This window comes from Antechinus flavipes, chromosome 4 (assembly GCF_016432865.1).
Source record: "Antechinus flavipes isolate AdamAnt ecotype Samford, QLD, Australia chromosome 4, AdamAnt_v2, whole genome shotgun sequence".
Taxonomy (NCBI): domain Eukaryota; kingdom Metazoa; phylum Chordata; class Mammalia; order Dasyuromorphia; family Dasyuridae; genus Antechinus; species Antechinus flavipes.
In genome coordinates this window covers 28,579,441-28,597,819 of record NC_067401.1, presented here as the reverse complement: position 1 = coordinate 28,597,819, position 18,379 = coordinate 28,579,441, and the positions used below count along the sequence as shown (strand labels likewise).

The following is an 18,379-nucleotide window of genomic DNA, read 5'->3' as shown; positions in this document are numbered from 1 at the left end:
ACATGAGGGATAGCCAGAGAGAATGCCCAAAGTCAACAGAGGAAGTGTCTGGTTGGAGGAACAGCCAGGAGACTGGGATCTCTGTATAGGGGAGTTAGGTGGAAGGGGAGAAGTGTAAGATGTAAGAACAGTGAAAAGATCTTGGGGAAAAATTTATAAATGACTTTGAAGGGCAGACAGAAGACATATCTGATCCTGTGACTGATAGAGAACCACTGGAATTTATTGAGTAGGGCAGGTGGCTTTAGGAAGATCATGTTAACAGCTGTGAGGAGGATGGCCTAGAGTGGGGAGATTGCAACAGTCCAGGCATGAGGGTCAGTGTTAGTACCAGGGGCGGAAGAGTCAGAGGAGAGGACATGTATTGGAGAAATGATGCAAATGTGAAGTTGACAAGCTTGGCTTGGACAATAAGGGGTAAGCAGTAGAGTCCAGGATGACTTCTATGTTGTGAGCCTGGGTGATTGGGAAGATGTACCTGCAGCAGTAACAGAAGTCAGGAAGAAGAGAGGCTCTGGGAGAAAAGGTAATGAGTTCAGTGTTGAATGTGTTGAACTGAAGAAGTCTAGAGGGCATACAGTTTGACATGTCCGACAGGCAGTTGGAGGTGAGAGATTGGTCAGCAGAGATATTAAGAGCTGGAGAAGTAGATTTGAGAATCATCAGCACAGAGATGAAAATTGAATCCATGGGAGCCAATGAGATCACCAAGTGAGGGAGAAAGAAAAGGGCCCAGGATAGAGCCCTGCGGTCACCCGTTAACCATTGTTGTGACCCAGATGAAAATCTAGCAAAGGAGACTGAGGTAGGATATGTAGAAGAGAATAATGTTATAAAGATTACAGGATATCAAAAATGGTCAAAGAATATGAACAATTTTCAGATGAAATTAAATCCATTTCTAGTCATATGAAAAATATACTCTAAATTATTATTGTTCAGAGAAATTCAAATTAAAACAATTATGAAGTACCATTTTACAGCTCTCAGATTGGCTAAGATGACAGGATGATAAATATTGGACAGGATGTGGGAAAACTGGGAGTTAGTGGAGTTATCAACTGATCCAACCATTCTGGAGAGCAACTTGGCACTATGCCCAAAGACCTATCAAACTGTGCATATCTTTGATTCTGCACTGTCTCTACTGAGTGTGTATCCCAAAGACAGCATAAAAAGGGGGAAAAGGACCTATGTGCAAAAATGCTTGTGGCAGCCCTTTTTATAGTGGCAAAGAACTAGAAACTGAATGGATGCCCATCAGTTGGAGAGTGACTGAATAAGTTATATATAGTATATGAATGTTATGGAATATTATTCTATAAGACACAATGAGCAGGTTGATTTCAGAAAAGCCTAGAAAGGCTTACATGAACTGATGCTAAGTAAAGTGAGCAGAACCAAGAGAACATTGTACATAGCAACAACAGGATTATGTGATGATCAATTGTGATGGCCGTGGCTCTTCTCAACAATGAGATGATTCAAGACAATTCCAATAGGTTTGTGAGAGAAAGTACCATCCACCTCCAGAGAGAAAACTATGAAAATCTTGGTGTTTTTTTTCCCTTTTGATCTGATTATTTGATTTTCTTTTGTGTAGAATGATGAATATGAAAGTATGTTTAGAAGAATTGTAGATGTTTAAACCAATATTGAATTGCTTACTGTCTTGGAGAAGAGGAGAGAAGAGGGAGAAAAATTTGGAACATAAGGTTTGGGAAGGTAAATGTTGAAAACTATATTTGCATGAATATGGAAAAATAAAATACTAAAATAAAAATAAGAGTATATCAAGGAAAAGAGGGTGACCAACATGATTAGTTCGCTAATGTTCACACTTAATTTCCATTTTTTCTGCTTTTTAAAAAATAGATCATAAATTGAATATTGAAAGGGATCTGAGAAGATATCTAATCCAACCTTCTGATTTTATAGATGGTAAAACAGAAGTCCAGGAGGGGAAGTGACCTGCCTAATGTCACACAATTAGGTAAGTATAAGGACCAGGATTTGAATTTAGTTCCTCTGGTTCTAAAGCCTTCTATGCTGCTGAAGGCCTAAAAATCCTGCTAGTGCCCTCTAAATATATATAAAACGTCCTGGGGTCAAGCCCTGATTATCCTGCCTCATTATTACTCAGAAACCTCCTTTTAGCTGTATTAAGGGGAAAGTTAAAAAAAACTCTGGAGGCTCCACCAGACCTGAATGGGCACAATTATGGGCACATAATCTAAATTATGAAGGAACTTTAATAGAGAGTTATAGGTAGACCAGAAAGAACCTGGTTATTTAAAAAGATTATACCATCAGGAATATCACCTTCAAGAGTGGCCACCAGAGGGCGGCTCATCAAAACTCAGTGATTTGGAAGTTGGACTTTGGCCAAGACCAGTGACAACACAGAGAGAGGGACGCGCTGGTGGAGCAGTCCACACATGGCATAAGTATAATGGATCCATTATGTAGCAAGTGGCAGAGGGAGGGCATGGATGAGTGGTGCCAGTGTAATAAATCAGAGTAAATGACCTCCCCAAAGTAAGCCGGACAGGTTCACAGATATGGGGCTAAACTAGACTAAACAGGATTTCTCAGTGAGGGGCTGGACATTGCTTTCTCCAGTCCCAGAAAAGTGGGGGGGAAATGCAGATTCCCTTCCCAGTTCTCTTGTGGGAATAATCTGACTCCAGGAAGGAGAATTTCAGAGAAAAGGAAAAGAAATTTAAAGGTCAAATAATTCCCTATGGGCAATTAATGAAATCTTATTCCTTTGAGTTGGCAATCTTGCCAACCTCACCTCAGATGTCTTGGAATTGTGAGGAAATTCACAGCTCTTCTTCTCAAACGTCAGTAGTTTTCAACAGCTTTTATGAGGTTGGTGACGCTGTTGGAGATGGAGTCAGAAAGACTCCTTTGACACCTGCTAGTTGTGAGATCGTGGGCAAGTATCTTCACCTTCTGGAAACCCAGTTTTTCCATCCACAAAGATAAGGATTCTTACAGCTCTGGCACTTACCTGGTTGTCATTATTGAGGCTTTTATATGACAATATGCAGAAAGGACTTTGAAAACCTACAGTTGTGATATAAATGTCAATTCTTATTAGGTAGTCAGAATGCTGTAGGGCAAGAGTGTGGGATCTGAAATCAGTAAGAACTAGGTTCAAATGACCTCTGACACTTACAAGCTACGTGGCCACGAGCAAGTCATAATTTTTTGGAGCCTTAGTTTTCTTACCAACAAAAAATGGGCATAAATGGTGCAGGATGTGCTAGCACTTGAACAGCTTAATACTGCACCGATTTTGGGGAAGCTTTGATTTGGTAGTATTACAAATAAATGGTGGTAGTGGAGGAGAATACAGCCACGTGGTGGCGCCATAGTGAAAAGAGCTCTGGACCTGGAGTCAGGAAGACTCTATCTTCCCGAGTTCAAATCTGTACTCCGACATTTACTAGCTATGTGATTCTGGGCAAGTCCCTGTGCCTCGGCTTCCTCATCTGCAAAATGATCTGGAGAAGGAAATGGCAAACTTCTTCTGTATCTTTGCTAAGAAGATATCAAATTGGGTCACAAAGAGTTGGACATGACTGAAATGATAGGGAGAATATTGCTTGAATTCTCAAAACTAACATGTTCAAAATGGAGCTCATTGTCTTTCACCCAAACCCAGTTACTTAAGTTTGTAATATGGGATGTAATAAATATGGGATCTATATATTCTTGATTCTTCTCTTTCTCTGTCTTCTCCCCTTTTTCCTTCTCTCTCCTATTTCTCTTTTTGTCTTTGTCTCTGTCTCTTGGTCTCTCTCCTCTCCTCTCCTCTCTTCACCTTTCCTCTCCTCTCCTCTTCTCTTCTCTTTCCTCTCCTCTACTCTCCTGTTCTGTCCTCTACTTTTTCTCTCTCACAAATTTCTTTCTCTCTCCCTCTTCCCCTCAGTCTCAACCTCTGTATGTTGTCTCTATCTCTATGTCTCTCTGCCTCTTTTTCTTTCTTCCTCCTCCTTCTCCTCTTCCTCATTTGACTATGAGGAAGTTTATGTTCCTCTGTCTCTATTAGAGCCAGCTGGAACTGGCTCTCAGAGAGCCTACTGTTAAATTTTCAGTATGATCATTTACACTTCAGATCAGCAAACATTACAAATCAGCTCTGTTTTGTGGAATGTCTAGACTCAAAAAAGTGGTAGAGAAACTATTCATGTTGCAAATTAAACCTAAAAGTGTAACCTGCCTTCCAGAGAGTCCATTGTTAAATATTTAGATTCTGATTGTTAAATTAGCACACCCCTGTACTATAGCAGAACAGTTGCCAAATCTTATTTATTCTACCTGCACATGTCCATGATTGACACCTTTTTCTCTGCAAAAGCCCTCATCACTGCTTAACTAGACTATTGTGATAGCCTCTGAATCGGTCTGCTGTCTCTATTAATCTTTTCTTTCATTGGATCCTAAAGTCATTTTATCTTTGCTAAGAAGATATCAAATTGGGTCACAAAGAGTTGGACATGACTGAAATGATAGAGAGAATATTGCTTGAATTCTCAAAACTAACATGTTCAAAATGGAGCTCATTGTCTTTCATCCAAACCCAGTTACTTAAGTTTGTAATATGGGATGTAATAAATATGGGATCTATATATTCTTGATTCTTCTCTTTCTCTGTCTTCTCCCCCTTTTCCTTCTCTCTCCTATCATCATTTTAGAATTGGAAGAAACTTTAGAAGCCATTGGCACCTAGGTTGCTCAGTGGGTAGACCATTGGACACAGAATTACAAAGATCTGAGTTCAAATCTAGCTAGCTATATACTTGAGCAAGTTACTTAATTTCTAGAGGCTTGCCTCAACTTTCTCAACTTAAAAATGGGTATAATTAAAAACACTTAACTCCCAGATTTTGAGGAAAATTAAATTGAGATTGCATCTCAGTTTATCTTAATTTTGATTTTAACAGATTAATGTAAGGAACAAATGAGATGATATTTTAAAGCACTTAGCGTAGTGCCTGGCTCATAGTAGACACTATGTAAATACTAGCTATTATTATTTATGTACTATATTAATATAATCTATGTTGTGCTATTATTTATACCATATTTATTCGTATTTATATATTATATTAAATCTCCCCTCTCCATTATTCCAGCTCTCACTTCTGTGCCTTTGTTCAATAAGTACTCCATACTGGGAATGTCTTTCCTACTTACTGATGCTTCTTCAAATCCATAGCTTTTTTCTAAAACCAGTTAAGGTGGTATTTCCTTTGAAAGAGCTTAGCTCATCTCCCAGGCATAAAACACTATCCTTCTGGAAATTTCAAAATGTATTTTGTTCTTATTCTTCTACAAAAATTCCCAATGTAGTGAATGACCTTGGCCTTTCTAAATCAAGGTCTTTCCTGGGTCTTACTTTATCTATAGCAATGTTTATTAAGTGAATAAGAATTGAGACAAAAAATGGTCCAATTTATGATCATCAGTCTGGGAGGGAAAGACCCTTAGTTTCTGGCCAGAACAAAAAAACAATTGCTACTTGCACTCATTCTAAGCCATCAAAATATAAACAATGAGCCACAGAGGCTTGGGTTGGGGGCTGTTATTGACCATTAATGCAAAGAAAGCTAAAATGATTTGGGTTTTTAAAAGTAGTAGTCAAGTACTTCCATTTGAAACTCAATGGGCTTTTTAAAAGTTTTTTTCAGGGCTCTATGATATTTTTCAAGAAATCATAAATGAAAACCACTCAAGATAAAAAATAAATTGCCCCAGATTTTGGAAAAATATTGTTAATTAGAATGTAAATCTAGCCTCCAAACCCCAAAATGTTTGAAGGAGGAAGAGGAAGAGAGGAAGAAGAAAAAGAAGAAAAGATAGAAAGATAAAAGAAAAGAAAGCAGTATTGCCCACCTTCTGTTCAAATTGATAGATTGGATCCCGAGAGAGCATCTACTACTACTCCTAAATAATATGGTAAAGACAATTAATACAGAATGTTTTCCTAAAAATCTAATTGACTTCCCACAGATATACACAGTATCAATGGGAAAGGTAAGTTTAAAATTAAACCAGAATAGTACATGTGTAAGTACATGTGTAATTATTTTTTTTATCAGAAAACAAATATACAATTTGGAATGGATTTGAGGCCAATTTTGCCAAAAGCAGATTTGTTTAAATGGGCTAAACAAAGTTTTAAAAAACAAGTAACAATAGAAGAAAATGTTTTCTGGTACATGATCAGTTGTATAAAAAAAGTATATGAGTACCTGAGGCAGCAATGATACAGTGAATAGTGCGCCAGTCTGAAGCCAGGAAGTCTCAAGTTCCTAAGTTCAAATCTGGTCCCAGACACTTACTAGCTGTAAGCTCCTGGGCATGCCACTTAACCTTACTGTTTGCCCAGTTTTTTCATCTGTCAAATGAGCTGGAGATGGAAATAGCAAATGGCTCTAGTATCTCTATCAAGGAAAACCCCATATGTGGGCATGGAGATTCAGATATGATTGAAATAACTCAACAACAATTTGGATAATACACCCTTTTTGCAATAGTACAGTTTTAAATACATATTGTTGGCCATCGATACTCCATTCAGAATTACTACTATACACTTCAAGAACATGCTTGTTCTTGAGAACAAGAACAAGAAAAAAACTACTTAAAGGAAGAAAAGAAAGGAAGGAATGATGGGAGAAAGGGAGGGAGAAAAGAAAAAAGGAAGGAAGGGAGGGAGGAAAGATGGAAGAAAGGAAGGAAGATGAAACAAAGACATAACCTAGATAATTCCCTCATTTGACCAACTCCATTTAAGTTTAGATTTCAGAAGGGCTTAGCTGGAGTGTGGAAGGGAGGCAGTTAATGACACTTATTAACCATCTTCATTTGCTTGATCTCTGCTACTGTCAGGACAGACTGACCTGGGAATCAGAACCAGCCAAGCAGGAGGCAAACTAAGCATCCCTTAAGCTGGGTACACAGACATTCTTTGCAGTTTATACTTGCTGATCTTGCAACTCCCTCAGTTGTGCTACATAACCAACTCAGACCAACTCATTTCGATTCCCAGCCTGGTGGCTGAAGCTGATAAGGCCATGGATATGGACATGAAACAACCCAACCCAGGGGACCAATGGCCAAACCTGATGAGACCGTTCCGCGATTACCCTCTTACCCCTCGAGTTGGGGTTTTTATCTTTATAACCCGTGCTACCTAAGCCCACCCCGTGCTTTCCATGCATGTCCGTCTGCCTGCTTAGGAGGAATAAATACCCGCTGACAACCTATTTGTCTGTCTTAGACCGAACTCTGGAAAAAGGTTGACAAGAGTAAGCCACATATAACATGTTACTTGATCAATTTTCCAAAATAAAATTTCTGGACAATGACAGATAAGGAGAAAAAAACATGGAGGAATGAGAATTCTAATTCCTACACATGCAGTGGAATAGGGGTGGGGAAACGTCTTACAGAGAAGTTACAAAGAAAAGACAAATAATTGCACAAGGTATTTGATGCAATGTCTTCACTTTGCTGTCATCATTTGCACAAATTCTTCATAGTTTACTTGGCCATCGCCATCCATATCGGCTTCCCTGATCATTTCGTCAACCTCTTCATCTGTTAACTTCTCTCCAAGATTTGTCATCACGTGGCGAAGTTCTGCTGCGCTAATAAAGCCGTCACCATCCTTGTCAAACACACGGAATGCCTCTCGGATTTCTTCATCACTGTCTGTGTCTTTCATTTTCCTTGCCATCATAGTCAGAAACTCTGAAAAGTCAATTGTACCATTACCATCAGCATCTACTTCATTAATCATATCCTGTAATTCAGCTTCTGTGGGGTTCTGCCCAAGCGACCTCATTATAGTTCCCAATTCCTTTGTTGTTATACTACCATCTCCGTCCTTGTCAAATAGAGCAAAGGCTTCTTTGAATTCTGCAATCTGCTCTTCAGTCAGTTGTTCAGCCATATTCTTAGAAGCCAGGTTGCCATCAATCAGCCTCCACTCTCAATGGTTTCACTAAGACTAACTTATAACCTTTAGCAACTTAGCTACTTAGTGCTGGATTATGACATCTTAGACAATGACTTTAGTCTGCCAATCCAGTCAGACCTGGGATTTTAAAAACACATGACTAAAATCCTAGTAATTCTCTGTTTTCAAGGAGTTTACACTCTAATTGAGCTAAACAAGATACATAAGAGAAGGCAGCTGCAGGGAAGATGGTAAGTCTCCTGGGCCCAGAAAGCTGTGAGTCAGGAGGGGGGCTCAGAAAGAACAAAGCCTAGCTTCCTATAGTAGTTGTTTAGGATCAGATTAGCCTATGAGGAACTTGCTAACTTGTAACTTTTAATTCTTTTCCAAAATCAACTCTAGTTCCTTTATTCCTTTGAGTTTCCAGTTCTAAATGTCTACGAATCCCCCTACCCAAAGACAAAGAATGTAAGAAAGTCCATACAGCATCAGAAGAATGAATCATATAACCTAGGCAACAACAGATATTCTGTGAACCTCCTGCCTCCACCAATCCTTCCTCAACTGGAAAAAATTAATTAGTAAATACGTTAATAAAAATATTAAGCACTAAGTATGTGTCAGGCACTGTGCTAAGTGCTGGAGGCAAGTAAAGAGGCAAAAGAGAGTCCCTCTCCTCATGTAGCTCCCCTTCTAATGGGGAACTTGGGAATTCCTGTGTACAAGGAAAGCATGCTTTTTACAGAACCCAAAGGCAGAGAGGAACATTAATAAAATCCATGTTCTTATTCAGCAAAAGAGCTGGACTAAAGGTTTTATTTTCTATTTCTTACACATGCTTTGGAGTACAAACATTATTTTGTGGAAAGAAGAGACTGTAATAGGGAAAGAGTAGCTGCTTTTAGTGCTTCTAGCCATCTGACCATTAGCTTTTGCAACGTCAATGTTTTCTGTTCTGATTTTTGATTCATGAACTCATTGACTTAAAACTGGAAGGAAGGATTGTGTATAGTATAATCGCCTCATTCTAGAGATGGAACAATTGAAACCCAGGGAAGTTGTCAGTCCACAAGCATTTATTAAGCACATACTATGTGCCAGGCACTATGCTAAGAGGTATAGAGTGAGGGATGTAGACGAAGAAAGGCAAAAACATGGTTCCTGTCCTCAAGGACATTTCTAATTAGGAGATGATATTCCACATTCTCTTGCTTTTCCTCCGGAATTAGCAGAGACATGTTCTTCAATAATGATCAAATTGAAAACTAGTTGTAGACTTGAAATAGCAATTTTGCAAATGAGTTTTTTGCCTCTATTCCTCTGGCTCTTTACACTTTACAGAGAGTAATACACCTACTATGTGCCAGCTTTATGCCAAGGAGTCTTCATTTGTGCCTTGTGCATTGGTAGGATGCTAGAGTAAGGTGGTGGTGGTTGTGGAGCAGGGAAGATTGGCCAGTGAAGGGAAAGTCCTCAGATCCCATAGGAACTATGTCTTACTTTGTACTTCCCCATGCCCTGACTTTCCCACAGATCTCCCCCTCTCCATCCCTTCCTCCACCCAGTCCAAAGGCATTGCCTTAAATAACCCCAATCCTTTCCTTTTCCCTTCTGCATCTTCATTGCTCACTCTCCAGATGACATCCAGCTGGCAGGATGCTCCCTTGGCATAATCTTTGAGAATCCAGTCACCCTCTATGCTGGGGGAGGGATTGGCAGAGAACTGACTCTTAAGGGGCCTTAGGAAAAAATGAAGGGAAATGGTGGCCAACATCGGAGGGTATCAGAGAACAGGTTCTCTTGACTTGCTTCATCTGAGTGTCTTTTCATTATCAAGATCAGATTAAAAAGTCTGATTTCCAACTCATTAGAAGTCCCTGATAAATCTTTGGTTAATGACTGGGAGCCAAGATCCTTTCATAAATAAGCCTAACTTCAGTTTCTGACATTTCATCAAGGAAATTACAATGTAAGTCACTTAAGGGCCTTTGTTTCAGTCTTTTCTTCTGTGAAGTGGGGATAATAATATTTACTTCACAAGGTCCTCCTGAAGATCAATTATAAAATATGGTACATGCATATCATACATATGGTGCTTGAGAAACTTAAAAACATGATATGGATCTTAGCTTATAATTATTATTACTATTATTCAAAACCTTTATGGATTATTCAGTACTTCTATATTCATTGTCTTACTTGTTTCTTACAACCTCCCCTTTAAGATGGGCAGCTTAGAGGGGATAATTTATAAACAATTGACATCAAGGCAGAGGGAGATACCATGGTATAGAGAAAATAGATTTGGAGTCAAATTTGGGTTTTCAGTGTTTTGGGGATGAGGGTTCAAATCCAGACTTTGTTACTTCCTATCTGCTCAAATCACTCCTCCTCTCTAGGCCTCTATTTTTGACATGTAAAATGAGGTTAGATGAGAAAATTCCTAAGGTCCCTTCCAGAACTTAAATCCATGTCCCTAAGAACATTAGACCTGGAAGAAAGCTTGGATGCCGCCTTGTCTTTTAGGATTCACAGCCCAGTGAAGATGATTATGCAGCAGGTTAAGGGACCCTCAAGGTCCAGGATCAGTTGTCGGATTGATGTGAGGGTGAGCTGTGTGAAGTCATAGCCTCATTCTCTCCTCTGGAGCTCTTTTGGTCCAGGAGCTGGATACAAATCAGGACAATTGGAACTAGCCCTGGCACAGTGAGAGACCTGGCCTTTCTAAGCTAAGATCTTTAACAGGTCTTGGTTTTTCTGAGCTAACACTCAGTCCATGATTAAGGCTAAGTAAAAAATGAGGCAGAGAATGACCTCTTTTACTTAGTTCAAAACAACTGTTTGCTAAATATAACCCACTGAGACCACTAGGGAGCAGTAGGCACAGGTGGTGTCTAAACTCAGAAAGAATGGAGTTCAAAATCAGCCTCAGGCACTTACTAGCAGGGTGACTTCAAGCCAGTTACTTCACCCCTGTCTGTTTCCTCATCTGTAAAATGGAGATAATAACAAAACCACTTTCCAGAGCTATTGAGGATCAAAAAAAGAGAAAACATTTTTAAGCACTTAGCCCAGCACCTGCCAGCTACAGAAATGCTAGCTATCATTATTAATTAGAAATTTCAAATGTATCCATGTAGAAAAAAATAATATATTCCCCTAACAAATGAGAAATTCTGACACTCTCGGGGTAGTGAAATGTTCCCCCTTTCTGCAAAAACAAATATCCTAAAGAGCCCTGATTCAGCGGCTTCCCTTGGCAGTTGGACTCCCTATGCAGGCTGTGCGGTATCTCTTGTTCCTCTTTAATCTGATAATTAAACTCCTCCAGGTACATAGTTCTGTTATTTGCTTTTTGGGCAAGCATTCATTGAATATCATGGCAGGGTCAAATACTGAGTAAGAAAAAGAAAGACTTCATATTGGTGCAGAGACAGCAATAAGTATCCATGTGGAACTTGGAGGAAAAATAAAAATTAATGCTCCTGCCAGTGCCTGAACCACTTCTTCACCCACCTGAACAGGATGCCTCAAAGGCAGCATCACTCTCCCTTAGACTAGAGTCTGTGTGTGTAATAACTACTAGATGCAAGGCAAAGGGACAGGAGGACCAGGCGCTGCTCCCCTCCAGGGATGACCCTCAATGGGAATACACGATAGGAGAAGGCAACATATACACATGGGGACAGAAGGACCAGGTCCTCCCCTCCAGGGATGACCCTCAATGGGAAAACACGATAGGAGAAGGCAACATGTACATGCGGGGACAGAAGGACCAGGTCCTCCCCTCCAGGGATGACCCTCAATGGGAATATACGATAGGAGATAATAACATGTACACACGGGGACAGAAGGACCAGATCCTCTCCTCCAGGGATAACCCTCAATGGGAATACACGATAGGAGATGGTAACATGTACACATGGGGACAGAAGGACCAGGTCCTCCCCTCCAGGGATGACCCTCATTGGGAATATACGATAGGAGATGGTAACATGTACACATGGGGACTGAAGGACCAGATCCTCTCCCCCAGGGATAACCCTCAATGGGAATACACGATAGGAGATGGTAACATGTACACATGGGGACAGAAGGACCAGGTCCTCCCCTCCAGGGATGACCCTCAATGGGAATACACTATAGGAGACAGCAAAGTGCACACATTAATCAAATTAGCCCAAAGTGTCGAGGCAAAGCTGTGAAGTCAGCAAAGTTCATCTCTGGCACTCCTGCTCTCTCCTCTTGGGTCTGACCCAATCCTATGCCCTATTTCCATAAGAACTTCCAGGTTCTCTTCAATCTCTTCAGCTGATTCTGTTCTAAGCTGATCCTGCTAATAGATAATGACTTCCATCATGTTAATTGCTTCTGGAAGAATAAATAAATGTTAAGAACCAAAGAATGAATGTCTAATAGTATATTGCAGGCAGCGAGAGAAAAATCAGGGCAGATCTTTTGGGGATATGGGAGGCCTTCTTTACAGTTCCTGGTTGATTTCTGATGGCATAGATCAGAGCCAGAACACATCCATAGATACCAGTGGACACAAGGGCTTTGTTAATCTTTCCTTCCTGTCACAAATGAATAAGATTGTTCCATGCTTTGGAGTTGCTTTTCTATCTGTTCTTTGAATATACTGATATATTATACCCCAAGGACATCAAAGAGAGAAAGAAAAGCTTCATAAACACTTAAATATTTATAGCAGTATTTTCTGTGGTAGCAAAGAACTGGAAATAAAAAGGGTTCCCAGCAATTGTGGAATGACTAATCCAATTAGTAATGTAATGAACTATTGCTTTGCTGTAAGATAGGGGCCAGAATGGGGCCACTAAATCATACATAAAGATCCCTCTAGTGTCATGTTGACTGAGAAAATGACAAATTAACATTTATGTTTTATTGTATTTTTATTTGTTTTGTTAGATATTTCCCAGTGACATTTTAATCTGCTTCTGACTGCATTCTGGAATGTTGAGGGCTTCATGACCCCAGGGCCATATGTTTGGCACCTCTGCTATAAGAAACAGTAGATGTAGAGAATTCAGATAACCATGGGGAAGACATAAATGAACCCAGCCACAGAAGGCTGCTGAGCTCAAAATCCCGAGGTCGATGGATTGAAATCATTGTCTGCTGATTGCTTGAGCCATCATGAAGCAATGAAGACACTGCTGAATTTTGAGTCAGGAAGACCTTGATTCAAATCCTGCCTTCCTTACAAGCTGTGGGAGTCTGGGCAAATCACTTAACTTCTCTGTACCTCAGGTTCTTCGTCTCTAAAATGAGGGGGTCAGATTCAAAGACCTTTCAGGTACTTTCCAGCTCTAACTCTATGGTCCTATGATGCCAGGCGGTTCAGAGTGAAGAAAAAATAAATCAGGAAAACAATGTACACAACATTATGGAAATGTCAATGAAAAGAAAAATGACAAAACTCTAAACTAAATGCTATGTAATTCTAATGATCAAGTTTGGCTTTAAGAAGATACCTTGACCCTTCACCTTTCCTTGCAAAAGTAAAGGATTATGGGTGAAGAGTGTAACAACATAAATTTTCACATAGTTAACATGCTGGTCAGTTCTGCTAAGCGTTTTTTTTTTCCTATAAGGGTTGGCTCTCTAGGGAGGAGGAGGAGGAGGGATATACTTGGGAATTTATAATATTTGGAAATGTATTTGGAAGATGCTGAAACTTTCTGGAAGGTGATAAAAGATTATCAATAACAATTTTAAGAGAAAGGAATCATGTATAACTTTATGGGATTTAGAGCCAGAAAGATCCTCAAAGTCTAACCCCCATACTGATAACTATCAGTACTCTTGTCTTGCATAGACAGGGCAGATGGGCAATGGCCTGACCCCAGAATTGAATAAGAGGTAGAGAACAGGCTTAAGAACATTTGGGAAATTTTCAAGGTTCTTTTCATATTCCCAGACCTCTCTGAAACTCCAGGACTGTGTCTACAATAAATACCAACACTCTGACAAGGCTATATGGCTGTGAATCATGCTATGATTGTTTTTAGGTCTTGTATCTCAGAATTATTTTGGGACTGTGTAACTATTATATAACTGTGTCATATCAGGTAGAAATGTGCACTTTTTGGTTTCTCCACCTAAGTTTCAAATGGGTCACAGTATCCATGAAGAGGTCTTGATTTGGATTTTTGGGTGCCAGTTAAGTCAGAAGCATTAGAATTATCCTGAGAAGATGTAGCAAGACAAATGAGAAAGATGGATGACAAAAATTGCTTAAAGAAAACAGACTATGAAGTCTAAGGAGCTGAGAAACTGAGGAAAAGCTAATATGAGCTGAGTAATGTGAACAAGTAGGCTTGATGTCTGTGTTGGGGAATGCACAGTAAATTGTCCTTCTTTCACAGGATTGTTGTGAGGATCAAATGAGATGATATTCATAAAGCATTTAGCACTGTGCCCGGCACATGGTAGGCACTCAGCAAATGCTTATTCTCTTCCTTCTCACCTTTTAAGCTATAAATAGCTCTGGAGCACCAGTCAGCCCGCCCCCTCAGCCACTTCTTTACACAACATAGGATGCTGCTTTTGCCAATCAGCTCCCAGCATCAAAGCTTTCTTCCATACAGATCAGGTCCCCAACACAGATATAAAGCCTACTTGTCCACTCTATTCTGCTCCTCTCAGCCGCCTTTCAGCTTCTCAGCTCCTTAGACTTCTGTAGTCTGTTTTTAAGCAACTTTTCTCATCCACTTTTCTCATTTGTCTTGCTATGTCTTCTTAAGAGAATTGATTTTACTGGCATCCAACACTCCAAATTAGGGCCTCTTCATGGGTACTGTGACCCATTTGAAACCCAAACGTGCATATTTCTATCTAATATGATACAATTATATAATAATTACATAGTTCTGAAATAGTTCTGAGCTCATTAGGCTACCCCATCCATCATCAATTTCTTCTTATCTATTGATACCTTCTTTGTTGTCTATGATTGTTTTTAGGTCTTTTATCTCAGAATTATTTCGGAACTATGTAATTATTATATAATTGTATCATGGTAGATAGAAATATGCACTTTTTGAAGAGTCTAGGAATAAAGGGAAGTTCCCTGATTGAATGTCTTGCTCCCTTAGCACTTCTGGAGAGAGCAGGCTGGGAAATCCAGACCCTAGGCTGTTACTGGCTGAAAGAGCTTAACATCGCTTCAGTTGTCTGCATCCAAAAAGAAAGCACAGAGACGGGGAAGAAGAGATGTGAGGTCTGCACTGGTCTCTAAAAAGGCCAGAGACACGGAGTCCTGCAGTTCAGAGTTGCGGCCTGCCCCCGTACTTCCCCCGTACTTCCGTGCCTCACCCCCCACACACACCTCACCCCCCCCACTCCCCTCACTCCTCCTCTCCCCCTCCCCCCGCCCCCGACCACCAGCCTCAGGCAGGACCCACGTCTGTTAGATTATTTCTGCTCTTGCCACCTTTTGAGTAAATGATGTGTTGTTACAGTCTTGTATTCACCTTCTCATTCAATAAATGTTTCACAATGAAGAATTAACGATGTCATTGTTGCTGAGCTGTGTAAATGGGAAGTATACCAGAGCAGACTTGAGAGAATAAACATCTGTTTTCCCAGCATCAGGGTACCTCTAAGACCTTAAGCATGAATGGAGGCGATGTGGCAGCCCACGGCTCTCCCCTCCTCCCTAAACCCCCACGGATCTTTTGAGTGTAACTTGGGGCCAGTAAGCCAGCACAGAGAAAAAAGGGGGAAGTCGGGGGCCTCCTTGTATCACATGGCTGTGACTGCTTCACTGCAGAGCACACTATCCTTCGAGTCACCTGGGGGACCCACCTCATGGACTCTTTTAACAGCTTCCGCACACATCCTATTCAATCATTTCGATCCCTATGATCTCTCTCATAGACATCCTCCTCTTCCCATTCAAACATCTACCATCACCTTCTTCCTCTCTTGCTCCCCAACAAACCTCAATGGCTCCCTATTGCCCCAAGGAATAAATATAAACTCCTTTACCACCTGACCCCTTCCTATCTTTCCAGTCTTTTTGGATTTCACTCCCCATCTTGAACTTTGAAATTAAGTCATATGAGTTTATTTCTTGCTACACACACACACACACACACACACACACACACACACACACCCCTTAGGATCCCTGGCTTCCTTCTAGATTCAATTCCTGGGCCAAAAATCTTATTCCCCTCAACTCCTAATGTTCCTTTGCTACTTTGTATTCATTTGGCATATATTGTGCATATATTTGCAGGCTTATGCAGTCTCCTCCTCTAGACTATAAATTCACTGAAAGCAGGGACTGCTTCATTGTTACCTTTGTATATCCATGTATACTTTATATATATATAATATATATGTGCATATATATTACTTTTATAAATGTTTGTTAATCTCATTTCTGTTTGAAAACTTTGATATAGAACCTTCCTACCAAGTCTCCTCTCAAGGCCAAAATGTCTTAAACTGGGTCATGCCTCCAGATGGAGTCTCTTAACTGAATGTAGGGGGTCACAAAATTATGATTTATTACCAGTATCATTAATGTTTGATTTACATGCCTATTTTATATATATGTATACACACACACACACACACACACACACATATATATGCATAGGATCACATAAAATTTTCTTGGGCAAAAAGGGGTCCTTAGTGGAAAAAAATTTAAGAAGCTTTGTGTTGAGATTATATCAAAATAATAATAGCTACCATTTATACAATACATTAAGTTTTGCAAAGGGCTTTACTATATTATTTCTTCCTTACAAGACCTTGTGAAAAATAGGTGTTATTACTGTATCTATTTTATAGGGAAGGAAACTGAGAATGGGGAGATTGTGATTTGCCCAGGGTTACTCAGCTAAAAAACTATATGACAGGATTCAAATTCTGATCTTCCTAACTCCAAATCTGGCACTCTATCCACTATGCCAGCAGCTAGCCGTCTCCTATTTCACCACAAACTCAACCTGAGTGGGGCTTCCTCTACTATCTTCCCAGGAGGAATCTTAGGATCTTAGGAACTTGGTGTTGGGGACCATACACGTCTATAATTCTATATTCCCAGTCTCTAAGTCCCCATTTATTCTTCCCCTTTACATAGGTCAGTAGCAATGACACCATTAACTCGTTATGCATTTACTAAAGGAGAAGGTAAATACAAGAATGTCATTATATAGCATTTACTCTATCTAAATTTATAGGTTGCAGAAAGCTTATATAACTCTATAGTAACACGCACGTTACTTAATCAGTTTTCTAAAATAAAATTTCTGAACGATAACAGCGAGATAAGGAAAGAAAAATTTGGAGAATGAGAATTCTAATTCCTACACAAGCAGTGGGGAGGCATGGGGAAATGTTTTACAGAGAAGTTACAAAGAAAAGACAAATAAAATTGCACCAGACATCTGATGCAATGTCTTCACTTTGCTGTCAGCATTTGAGCAAATGCTTCGTAGTTTACTTGGCCATCACCATTCATATCGGCTTCCCTGATCATTTGGTCAACCTCTTCATCTGTTAACTTCTCTCCAAGGCTTGTCATCACATGGCGAAGTTTTGCTGTACTAATAAAGCCGTCACCCGCCTTGTCAAACACGCGGAATGCATCTCGAATTTCTTCATCACTGTCTGTGCTTTTCATTTTTGTTGCCATCACAATCAGAAACCCCGAAAAGTCAATTGTCCCATTACCATCAGGATCAACTTCGTTAATCATATCCTTTAAGTCAGCTTCTGTGGGGTTCTGCCCAAGCGACCTCATTATAGTTCCCAATTCCTTGGTTTTTATACTACCATCGTCATCCTTGTCAAATAGAGCAAAGGCTTCTTTGTATTCTGTAATCTGCTCTTCAGTCAGTTGTTCAGCCATATTCCCCCACTTTTAGTGGCTAAGTTCCTATCAGCCAACCTCCCCACTTGTGACTATACTGGCACAAAATCATCACTTTTAGCAACTTAGCAACTGAGTGTTGGATTATGACATCTTAGACAATGACTTCAGTCTACCAATCCAGTAAGACTTGGATTTTAAAACACAATTAAAACATATCCCCACTGACAACTACCCAAACACAAGATTTTAGATATTAAGTTGGAAAGGATCTAGGAGATAATATAATGCAACTCCTTCAAATTATAGATAAAGAAACTAAGGCCTTTAGAGGTAAAGTGACCTATAGGAGTTCACATCTAGAACTGTAATGGATCTTAGAGGCCATCAAATGTCCTAATTCTGTACTTCTTTAAGTTACAGAGAAGAAAACTGAGGTTTAGAGAGGTTAAACTTGCCCATCATTGCATAATCAGTATCAGAAATGAGATTTGAACCCATCTCCAACTTTAACTATCTCCACAGCTCCATTTTTAACTCTTAGCCCC

The 18,379-nt window shown here is 39.9% G+C and overlaps 1 protein-coding gene across 1 annotated transcript; it reads right to left on the bottom strand.

The window, feature by feature from the left end:
* Positions 1 to 7,405: 7,405 nt before the first annotated feature.
* LOC127561210 (uncharacterized) lies at positions 7,406 to 17,933 on the bottom strand. Its single transcript, XM_051996504.1, has 3 exons — positions 17,425 to 17,933; positions 9,609 to 9,678; positions 7,406 to 8,008 (listed from the first exon to the last, which is right to left on the bottom strand). The coding sequence occupies exons 1-3, from the start codon at positions 17,868 to 17,870 to the stop codon at positions 7,523 to 7,525; spliced, it is 1,002 nt and encodes a 333-aa protein (XP_051852464.1). The 5' UTR covers positions 17,871 to 17,933; the 3' UTR covers positions 7,406 to 7,522.
* Between the last annotated feature and the right edge of the window lie 446 nt (positions 17,934 to 18,379).